This window comes from Amaranthus tricolor, chromosome 1 (assembly GCF_026212465.1).
Source record: "Amaranthus tricolor cultivar Red isolate AtriRed21 chromosome 1, ASM2621246v1, whole genome shotgun sequence".
In the NCBI taxonomy this organism is placed as follows: Eukaryota; Viridiplantae; Streptophyta; class Magnoliopsida; order Caryophyllales; family Amaranthaceae; genus Amaranthus; species Amaranthus tricolor.
Genome location: NC_080047.1, coordinates 2,121,787 through 2,133,710, shown reverse-complemented (window position 1 = coordinate 2,133,710; position 11,924 = coordinate 2,121,787). Strand labels below are relative to the sequence as shown.

The 11,924-nt window shown below is 29.6% G+C and overlaps 3 protein-coding genes across 3 annotated transcripts; 1 reads left to right on the top strand and 2 right to left on the bottom strand.

Annotated features, from left to right (window-relative positions):
* Positions 1-1,161: 1,161 nt before the first annotated feature.
* Positions 1,162-2,184, top strand: LOC130798464 (stress-response A/B barrel domain-containing protein UP3-like). The gene has a single exon (XM_057661458.1). The coding sequence runs from the start codon at positions 1,276-1,278 to the stop codon at positions 1,972-1,974; it is 699 nt and encodes a 232-aa protein (XP_057517441.1). The 5' UTR covers positions 1,162-1,275; the 3' UTR covers positions 1,975-2,184.
* Positions 2,185-4,916: 2,732 nt separating this feature from the next.
* LOC130798455 (pentatricopeptide repeat-containing protein At4g35130, chloroplastic) lies at positions 4,917-7,770 on the bottom strand. The gene has a single exon (XM_057661448.1). It carries the CDS (start codon positions 7,627-7,629, stop codon positions 5,188-5,190), a length of 2,442 nt encoding a protein of 813 aa, XP_057517431.1. The 5' UTR covers positions 7,630-7,770; the 3' UTR covers positions 4,917-5,187.
* Positions 7,771-8,826: 1,056 nt separating this feature from the next.
* Positions 8,827-11,445, bottom strand: LOC130798445 (uncharacterized). Its single transcript, XM_057661437.1, has 3 exons — positions 10,907-11,445; positions 10,535-10,662; positions 8,827-9,299 (listed from the first exon to the last, which is right to left on the bottom strand). Exons 1-3 carry the CDS (start codon positions 11,108-11,110, stop codon positions 9,134-9,136), a joined length of 498 nt encoding a protein of 165 aa, XP_057517420.1. The 5' UTR covers positions 11,111-11,445; the 3' UTR covers positions 8,827-9,133.
* Positions 11,446-11,924: the final 479 nt, after the last annotated feature.

The window sequence follows — 11,924 nt, the reverse complement described above, 5'->3', positions numbered from 1 at the left end:
TTGTGTTTAGTTGATTATTTGGAAGATCAATTTGGTAGCATAATCATCACAATAGTGGAGCCAATTGAGTTTGACTTTCCACTTGATAAAGTGTTTGCTTACCTTTCTATAAGTGATCTCTTTTTCATCTTTTTTTAATTATATATATGAAAGTTAGGATCAGTGTTTCTATTTCTAGAATGATCTCATCATCATAGCATGATAAATTTGATGCCCTTTTTCTGTTTCTCAAAAAAATTAAGAAGAAAAGAAAATAATTCTTTTTATAATCATGAGTATGAATTAAATTCTTATTATAGAGAGAAAGGATCACCATTTAATCATTTCACTAATTCTTGATTTTTAAATGTTTTTTTTCTTCTTTTAGAATTATGAAATAACTTAACAAAGGATGGGAGAATGCAGGTTATATAGATGTTGATAATGATAGGCTTAAATATTTATTATTATTATTTTTTTTTTCATTTTTAGAGGCGGGTAAAAACTACCAATTGGATCGGCCTTGATACTTCAAGAATAAGAGGCAAAAGATAAATTATGGGCCTCTAAGCCCTTAATGTATTTAAAACATAGATTAAAAAATCAATATGTAATGCTAGAAAAATATGTAAGCATCAATACATAACATTAATTCTATTATGTAGTATGCTATTTATTTTGCATCATTTTCTTATTTAAATGATCATTTTAACGTTATAAGTAATCATTTTAAGATAAAAAACGTATATTAGGTCAGTTCAATAGTGATGATCTCACCGTGAGACTGTCTCATTTAAGAATTAGTATTAATATTATAAACACAATTCATTTCCACTCTTAATCGTATTTCATTTTTCACATTTTTTCGATCCTCTCCTAAAAGTCTTTCTCTCTTTAATTCAATATCATTGGATCACAAAAAAAAAATACTAATTTAGTACTCTTTCCCTTCTTAAAAGTGAAAGGAAGATATGTAGAGATAATATATATTATTAAAATATTAAAATGAGAATGAATAAAGATATTTTCATTTAAAATCTATAATATTAATAGAAAATTTTTTATGAACATAATAAATAAAATACCTAAAAATAAAAAATAAATTTTTTTTTAAGAAATATAGGAAGTACCTAAAATAAAATCTTTAAAAAAAAAAACCCAAATAGTATATAGGAACCACCAATAAGCAAAGTATATGCCTTGTCCATTCATAGACCACTCAAACTCTCACACATCTTCATCATCTTCTCTTTCTCACTCATCTTCCCACCATCAAAACCACTCAAAAAAACCACCATGGAAATCTCTTCATCACCATCATCAGAATTATCTGAGATCATCGAACACGTGGTACTCTTCAACATCAAAGATCAAGAACAAGATCAAGATCCATCAAATGTCAAAGCTATGATCAACAATCTCAACGGTTTAAATTCACTTGATTCTGTGCTATACCTTACTTCTGGTCCTATCCTCCGTACTAGATCACTCCCTTCTTCTCTCAGATTCACTCACATGCTTCATGCCCGTTACTCCACACGTGCTGACCTTTCTCACTACACGCTCTGTGACCAACACGTGTCAGTTGTTAACTCTTTTGTTAAACCCATTTGTGAAGATGTTATGGCTGTGGATTGGCCCGTTAATCTATCGGGTCCGACGGTTCCAAGACCCGGGTCGGGTATGAGATTTACTTTCTTTAAAGTTGAAACTGAAGAAGAAAAGGAAAAGTTAATTGAGGGGTTAAAAAAAATAAAAGAAAGTATAGGGAGTTTTGCGCAAATGAGTTATGGAGAGAATTTTTCAGAACGTGGGAAAGGATTCAGTGTGGCGTCACTTGTGGTGTTCCCTGATTTAAATGAACTTGATGCAAGTGAAGAGTATGAAGATATGATGAGATTGTTGATTGATAAGATTAAAGTTGATGATGATCAAATTATAGGCGTTGATTATGTGGTTCCTCGTATTACTCCTGTGATTTTTGGTACAGAGTAGTCTGTCCGTACCAAAATATTTGTCCCATTATTTTATTTTATTTTTTTTGAAATGGCCCATTATGGTTTGTTGGGCTATGAAGTTTTTAGAAAGTATGGGGTGAATATTTGGAGAAAGAAAAATTGTAACTTTGAGGGTTTTTTTAAAAAAAATAATTTTTGTAAGTTTTTTTCCTTTTTGTTCAATTTTTTTGGTGTAGCCTTTGGTTTATTTTAATCTTGATCCAATAATAAAGTAATGTAGAATGATATCTACTCTTAAATTTTGTGCATTATTCATAAACACTTAATTTTGAAGCAGTATAAATCGTAAAATACTCCTATAAAATAATTTTAGAGACTATATTTGAAGTTACAATAAAAAAAAATTAACGTGGTAAAAAATAAATTTGTAAAATTAGATGTGCATTAGAGAAATTCTAATTTTAATTTATATTAATTTTTGGGTCATAGTGTCATACAGTCTTTGTTACTTATTATTTGTTCATTTTAACTTTGCATTTGTAATTATGTAAAATTTAATTATTTATTTATAGTTGATTACCTTTGAATTTAGAGATTTTACCTTTGCTAATTTGCCATTAATTCTCACTTTTAATATTTGTTTCAAACTATCTTTACCTATAGCCATATACTTTGAGCCTTTGACCAACTAGTAACAAAGTGAATATTTTGGGTCTTCAAATTTGAGAGGGAAGGATCTTGGACCTAATAACCGACCGCGAGTATGGACAGTTTTATACATATTTAAATGTAAATTTTGCTTTAAATTTGCTTTTTAGTTGGATTTAAAGCAATGTAAATTTTACTTTGAACTGTTTGACTAATCATAAAGCTAGAAAAACTATTTACCTAGCAGAAATGTATAAATATATTTAAAATACTCTCAAGAAAAGGATCAACCCTTCCAAGTAAATATGAGTATGAATTTTACGTTTGGACTTGTACATAGTTCACACATAAAAATAAAATTGTATATTATAAACGTGACAAGATAATGTCCTTGTAATAGAAATTGGTACTCGTCTCCTTGTAATAAAAAAAAATTTGTAAACTTAAATGCATGAAACCAACTTAAATTTCATCTATTTTGTATAAATATAATTTTAAATTATGAAAAAAATGATTAAAGGAAAAAAAGGAATGGTTGTCATGTAATACGAAGCTTGAGGTCCACTCACCGGACAAATATAACAATGTTTTGTTCTTTTGCCCCTTGTATATTACTTCGAAAAATTGAGGTAGAGAATGATCAGATACAAAATAAGTAGATGATATAAATAAATTAGCTAGTTAAGAAGAACATAAAATATAAATTTGTAGCTATTGAATTAAATAATTATCACTAAACTAAAATAAAAAATAATACAAAATTTAAAAAGATAGATGGAGTGTTATAAAAAAACAAGAAAAAAACGTTTATTATTATAATTGTGTAACGTGCACGATTTTGAAGATCAGACAACACTTGCAATTCTTGTTTCCTCTATAATGATAATATTATGAATGATGAGGTTTCCCTTTGTGATGAGATAAGTATAACTAATAGACTAATCAAATTGATCTAAAATTACATCCATGTTGGTCCAAAAGGATAACATAGTTTACACGTCACCTTTTTAAAAAAATTATATGTTATCCATAATCCATTTGTCATGTTGTCAAAAATTTCGGTATCTATTTGAGTTTACTACTAAAACTGATAATTTAAAAGCGTTATATTAATAACATATTATGAGAAAAAATGTCATTTAATTGCGAATTCAAAAGGACAGATGAAGAAATTTGATAGCTAATCTATTTTTGAAACAAACAGATATATAACAGTAACATTTAATCTTGCACTATTTCTCATTCTTTTATGTTTAAACTAGATATATAAAAACCTGTGCGAATACACAATATGACATATATTACTTTCAAGTTTCAAGTAACGATAAAAACAATCATCATATATTTGAATATCTTTAAAAAGTTTGACATATATTATCGTTCAAGTACCAGTATCGACATTAGTTTCACTTAACTAATGAAGTTTTAGACCTTATATACTTTTTTTGGTTTTAACCTCGTATAATATTTTGAAATCATTTACGAATCACAAACTCATATTTTGGTTTTATAAATTATTTAAATTATAGGGTTTCTTTATCAAGTTTTTTTATATTTTTATTTGAGGTAGACTAGATAATTTCTATCAGGGGAGAGAATTAATGGAAGAAAAATAAGCTCTTATCACACCGATAAATGTATCATGATTTCTTTGAAAAAGAAGAGGATATCTTTTTAAGAATATTATTACGTGAGTTCCATCATAGAGTTGGGCCCATGGTCCACACTCCACGGTCCACCTTATGAAAAATATCTGTCAATTATCTTCATGGATGTTGATGGGTCTTTCAGGAAGATTGTTCTTCCCACATCCCACACTTGTTAAAGTAAATTCTATGCTTTAGATGGATGCCATTAAAGCTTGTTTAGATTGTTGGTATCCATTGATTTGACAAGGTGAAAGAGTATTCGCTGATTAACTTATTGTTAAATATGTTGTTTAAGTTAGCTGTTATGAAGATTTTCTATAAAAATTAATTTTTAGTTATTGGTATTTTATTAGAGGAAAAATGAGTCAAAAAGTCAAAAGCCGATAAAAGTGTTACTTTAAACAAATTTTTGGTTTTACCTTAACTAAAAGCAAGCTTTTTAGTTGGCTTCAAAGCTTTTTTTATCAAATATTTTTTTGTTGTTTAACCAACTAAAAGGACAAAGCCAGAAGCCAAAAGTCAATCAGTGTTTATAAAAAAAAAAGGTGCAAGAATGATCTGCATTATTATGACATCATTCAAATTTGGTTAAGTATGTGCAAATTTGTTTTTGTGTATTTTCTCAAAAGATCACATACTAATTTAAATTTGATCATTTACATGCTTATTAACTCTTTCTTATTTTCTCCACGTTAGGACTTGAGACTCAACAGTTGATATTGCACCAATCATTGTTAACAAATTTAAATAGGAATTTCAATGTTAGATTAATCTCAAACTTCACTAAGTTCTGTGTTTATATAATCTTACAAGTTACATTTATGTATTGTACACCTTATATTCTTTACAACTATACAATACAGCTGATCTGAGTATTGGCCGGAATTGGGAAGAATTTCAGGCCTGTTTTGAACAGTCGAGACTGCATTTCACGATCAGGATTAACTTACCCATCACCAATAATCTCCACATGAGCATTTCCCGTATTTGAAACGATGAAAAATCTTTGAATCTCCGACTATAATTTCTCGTCGAGTGATTTCTGAAATTTTCTTAGCAGCAGTGTGACAATCTTCACACAATCTGATGTTCTTCCTAACTAGAACAGGTATTCCTAAAACGGTAGAGATCAAACCGAATGTGATAGCTAATCTGACACTATGAACTGCAGGGGATTTCGCCCTTTTCTTCGCTAATTTCGCAGGATCAAACTTCATCGAGTTCTGAACATACACCACGTCCTCGATCTTCCTCGAAATAATAGCTAATGCATCATAAATCACACCAATTTTCTCATGAAATTGATCGTAATTAACAAACCTACTAATCTTTCCCTGAATCTCAATTGTGCTAAACCCAACTGTTCTTTCTAATCCCTCTTGCTTCATAATGTAGTTAATCCTCTCTACATCTGCCCACATTCCCAATTCAGCATACAAATTCGAAAGTAATACGTAACAGCCTGTATTATTATGATCTACGGATAGGATATACCTTGCTGCAAGCTCAGCTATTTCGATACTTTTCTTGGCTCTACACGCCGATAGTAAAGATCCCCATATCCTAGAAGTCGGTAATAAAGGCATTTCCTCGATGAAACGCAAGGCTAAATCTAAGTTTCCTTGACGACCTAGAAGATCAACCATACATCCATAGTGCTCGATTTCAGGGTCAATACCATAATCCCATTTCATTAGTTTGAAGTACTTCCAACCCTCTTCAAACATACCCGAAATGCTACAAGACGATAATAATGACACAAAAGTACTTGCATTTGGGTGAATTCCCTTAGATAGCATGGTATTGAATAAGTCTATGGATTCAGTTCCGAAACCATACAAGGCATACGCCATGATGATAGTGTTCCAAGAAACAACATCGTCCTTAAACAACAGACTATCGAATATTTTACGTGCACTAATGAGGTCTCCGATTTTGGCATACATATAAATGATTGCATTCTCAATATAAGGATTGAATATAAGGCATGATTTGATAACATAACTGTGAATTTGCTCACCTTCTCTTAAGGAAGCTAATTCAGCATAGGCAGGCAGAACGCTAGCAAGAATCACGGCATCAGGTTCAAGATTGGCTTTCAAGAAGCCTTTGAACAGTTCTAAGCCCTCTTTATAACTCTCATTCTGCACATAAGCTGCAACCATAACGTTCCATGATATCGAGGTTTTTGACTTCATTTGGTTGAATAGAAGCTCGGCACATTCCAGTTTTCGACACTTTCCATACATATCAATCAATGCAGTCTCCAAAACTACATGAGCAATAAAACCTTTCCTGACAGCAAAACCATGAACAGATTTACCGTGCAGAAGAGAGCGCGTTTGAGCACAAGCGGGAAGTAAGTTTATCAATGTGATCTCATCAGGAACTAACTTATAATCCTCCTGTATTTTCTTCAAGGAAGAAAATGCTTCAAAGGGCATTTCATGTAAGACATACCCACTTATCATAGCGTTCCAAGCTCCAATATTCATCCGATCTATGCCAATGAAATACCTTTCAGCATAACCTAAATCGTGACACTTACTATACATGTCAATCAATGTGGTTTGTACCATAACATCCATTTTAAGGCCAATTTTGATCAAATAGCTATGAATTTCCTTCCCTTTCTCTAGAAAACTATTGATACAACAAGCATTAAGAGCACTTATTATGCTAAATCTATCAGGGATCATGCCAAACACCTGCATATTGCGAAAATACAGGAGCGCGTTACACCCATCATTAACCGAAACATACCCACTAATCATTGAATTCCATGATACTAAATCCTTAACTACCATTTCATTGAATAATCTCTCACTATATTCCATAAAACCAAGTTTTGAATACATTGCAATCAGTGCATTACAGATGTAAAGATCCTCACTTAATCCTGTTTTTATCACTTTAGCTTGAACTTTGTCTCCGTCATCCATTAATAACAACCAAGAACAAGCTGTAATCACAAAAGGGTAAGTCAAATAATCTGCATTAACCCCATCAAATTGCATTCTTTGATAATAACAAATAGCCTTGTCGTATAAACCAACATCAACCAGAGCTCTTATTATTACATTCCACACAAAAGTATCTCTCTTGAGCATTTTATCAAACATCTTGAGTGCATCTTTCAAACATCCATTTTCTATTAAGGTACAAAGATTCTTAGTTTGTAACTTCAACTCATATTTTGCTAGACTTTCTTGGATTTTTTGAGCTGAATTGGGAAGTCTAAATTTGGGTGAAGGAATATCATTTTGATTCTTGATTGGAAATGATGATACATAATTTGTTATCCTAGAATTTGTGGGTCGGTTATAAGGAAGATGAAAGTGTGTGCAAGTTAAGAGAGTTGCCATGATAATTAATGATTCAAGCTTTCTTTTCATAAGTTGTTGGGTTTTGAAAGAGCTTAGGAATTATAGCCAAGTCTTGGTGCATGATTACTTCTTCCATGTTTTTGGTAGTAGCAACTTAGTTGTAAAGATTTTATTTTTCAAAGGGCATAATTTTGGTGTATATGCAAGGAAGGTTAGCATGTTCAACATATTTAATTATATAGTCTTGAAAAATTAGAGTTCTGAATATTAAATTATGTAGTATATGTTTAGTGTTTAAAGTTATATAATTTTTGAAATTCCACAAAGCCTTTTATGAAAATTTTCAATTTTTACTCCACACTGTGTATATGAAAAAGAAAAATTCAAAGACACTTAAATTTATTTTATTTATTTATGGAGTATTTATTTTTAAAATATAAACAATAAAAATAAAAAAAAAGTTAAAGATTGAACTAACAATAGATTAGAAAAAGGAAAATTTGTTTTTGAAACTTGGCGCCTCAAGGTTACATATTTTTAATATTATTATTTATTAATTTATGTGGTTAACCAAATTTGTAAATGTATTTGTTTACCAACCCAAATAAAAATATTGCTCTCAAATTATAAATAAAGGAATATAAATAATTGTTGATTTTTGAAAAAACTTAATTAACACAAGATTACAAAAGTAATCTACAAAAATAACTAATCATAACTCATATTTTGGAATATGGTCAAACCAATGTGTTTTCTAAGTGATGTCGGTGGCATTGTCAAAATCGTAAATTGTAACATATTCATTTGTGGAAAATTTGAAATGTTTAAGTCAAAAAATCAAAAAAAATAAATTAAATAATCTAACTTTTAAACTTATTCAAAAAATAAGCGTGAAAATTTTAAACTTAAAGTTTGGAGTTGTTCACAGTTACTAACTGCGAACAGGCAAATAGGACAAAAATAGCTGTTTGCAGTTAGTAACTGCGAACAACTATTTTGTCCTATTTGCCTATTCCAGTTAGTAACTGCGAATAATTCCAAACCTCAAATTTAGTATTTTCACGCTTACTTTTGAAATAATTATGAAATTGGTATTATTTAATTCTTTTTTTTATTTTTTGACTTAATGATTTCAATTTTTCTTCATTTGTGCTTATTATTGAGTAGAGTTGGACATGGATCATACTAGCATATGACTACTATGGTCTATCACAAGCCCAATTCTTCAATTTTGTGTTTTCTTCATCAAAACATGTTTGGAGTACATGTCCAAATAACAAACACAATTTATTTACAAAGCAATAAGAATTACAAATCAAGGAAAAGCATGTCTAATACAATCATAGTTATACTTATATACACCAATCACCAAACTTTATAATGCTTTCCTCTTTCTATCACTTACAAGAAAGAGTAAGCATGTGTTGGAATTACTCCGTGTCCAAAGAAATTGCAACACTTTTCATTTTGTAATTTCATATTGTTGCAATTTCTTAGAAACAGAGAGAATAATATTGATGCGATACATATATAATTTAGGTGCATGGAAATTGGAAGGAATATAAGGTGCAATTTAGTACACCCCAAGATAAACACTTTGAGTTGAGGAATTATTTCCCATTGAGGAAGGATTTTTGTAGAACCAAATGCTGTCTGGTTTGTAGTTTGATCTTCTATTTGGATGACTTGCGTTTCCTAGCGCTGGTTGGTTCAAGTATGCATATTTGCTCTTTGTCCACCTACATTTACCAATATTATTTATTTAATATTTAATACAAATTCTTTAATGGAAGTGTTATTACTCTGGGTCTACATTCTTTTTGTCCCCATGAGATTGTTATTATGAGAAATAATAAAAAAATTATAAAAATATTAAAATTGTGTGGATCGGATATAATTGAAAAAGAGAAGTTAAAAGGTGAGTCAAAATTAAAGATAGTAGTTTGGACTTTATTCAAAATAAAATGTTACAAAGTAAAAGAGAAAATTATTTACAAAAAAAGAGAATTAAATGTACACAATTCTAATAAAATTCGGCTATATTAGACAATATTTCTCTATTTTTTAAATATATGATCACATATAAAATATACTGTTATTTTGCAACAATTATACACCAGAAGCAATTGGGTACAACTACAAGTCAGTTTGCTACTAAGATATAAAACTAATCAACCAGGCATCAAGTCCTTATCATGAAAAAGGAAAATGCTTTAATGAATCATTTTCTTTTTATCAAATGGCAATTATCTCCTCATTATCTTCAGTCAATTTGATCATCATAATCTATACCCTAAGGGGTGTTTGGTATGAACTTTTTAATACTAAGTAAGGGATTCAATTATCATTACTCCACATATGTATTTGGTATAATATTAGGTTAACTCAATCTCTTTCTTGAGGGTAATGGATACCCTTACTTTGTTGCCATTCATTTATGTCAAGTAACAAATTCCCTTTCTATGATCAATTAAGTATTTTCCTTATATTTTCATACCAAACAACATATAACTACAACCCATACTCTTACCTTTACTCCTCTTTATCATTTTCCTTTCCATTACATTTTATATTCGTTCCCATACCATAACACCCCTAAAGATAACTAATCAACAACAAAGTTGACTTTTTATCTTTGTGATTCCAGTTCTCCAATAATATCTAAAAGATCTGAAATCCACTTAATGATCTTAGCTCTAGACACTAACAATGTCTAATTTTAGATTCATATTAAATAATTAACAATTACTCTTTTTGTTCTTCAATCGTTCATTTAAGTTAAAAACTCTAATTCTCAATTGCGCCGTTGGTTTCAATTTATTTCTTAACTAGCTATCACACAATTTAATCAAAATTAAAAATTTTTATTATCGAAATATAACAAACAAATTAAAACTATTTAATTTAACTCATAATTAACGGAGATTAATTTTATATACTCTATCATAAATCCAGAAAATAGTGAAATACTTACCAATCCTTAACTCCAACACGAATCTCTTGATCATTTTCACAACATGTCATGTGACTGATATTGGTATCATCCTTTTCATTGTTCTTAATATTCTCTAAACTTTCTAAAAATATCATATAATCCTCATCCTGTACAAAACACAAATAAAGCCAACATATAAATATAATAACACAAATTCTTGTTATTTGATGGGTTAATATATAAAGGAAAATATTGAGTAAGAGTAGGCTTTAAATTTTAATGAATTGGATTTGAGAGACGTCTTTCTTGTATACAGATGTACATAATATCATGTAACCAACACAATCAAAAGTTTAAATTAATGATTAAAGCGCAAAGTCGCTGATGATGATAAAATAGAAAAATAATTACAGAGAAATGAGAAGCTCTAAGACGTGCAGCAGCTTTAATAGCAGCAAGAAAGTGTTGTTCTTCTTCAACTCTTTTCTTCTTCCAAAACTTGTCAATCTCCCTCCTTGTATAGCTACTCCACCTACGTCGTGGCGGTGCCGATGGCGGCACGGTTGGTGGGTATTTTGGTAATTTAACCAACAACTCTCCCTTTTGTAATCCCATGTTTTGATGATTGGTAATTGGTAAGCTCTTTTCACAATAGAAAAAGCACCCTTTTGATAGGATGATAGGATATAGTGGTGGACTAGTGGTAGTGGAATTTTGTTGTATATAACAATTCTTTTGCTTTGATCCAACTACCTTTCCAAACTAACTTTCTAAATTTCTAACAATGCAAGCTAAGTTTGAATATCAAAACATAGGTCACAAAATTTATAATCCTTCAGTCTATAAGAGATTGTCAACTGATACTAATTATTTTAGTTTATTTTATTAAATTTGTAATATTTTTATTTTAGGTATTATTTCTGCCATTTTTTAAACTTTTTATTCATGTTTTTTTTTTTATTATTTTTAATTATATTCACGCAATTCAATGGTTGGAGGATTATTTAGGAATCAAAGATGTGATTAGGAAAATTTTTCTAATGGTTTTGACTGTAAATGGAACAAAAAAATTATGTAGTGTAGACTAAGGCCGTTTATGATGTCATTTGTGAGAAATGTGGTGTCCTTTTAATTTTATAAATTAATGGTTTGAGTGTTAGGTGGTTTTTGTAGTTACTTGGAATTTGACACTTTCCATTGTATAATATTTAATTTGAATCAAGTATTAATAGATATGTTTCTTTCATTTTGCTCCATTTGCTATTTAACTTTTTTATTGATTTTATTTTATTATTTTTTTAATATAATTCTATCTATAATATTTCACTAAAACCCATCATTTTAATTAAGCTAGTTTATTAAATGTTGATTGTTTATGATAATTAACCAAAAAATGTTTTGCATTTAGTGTTGTAATTACTTTTTCTGT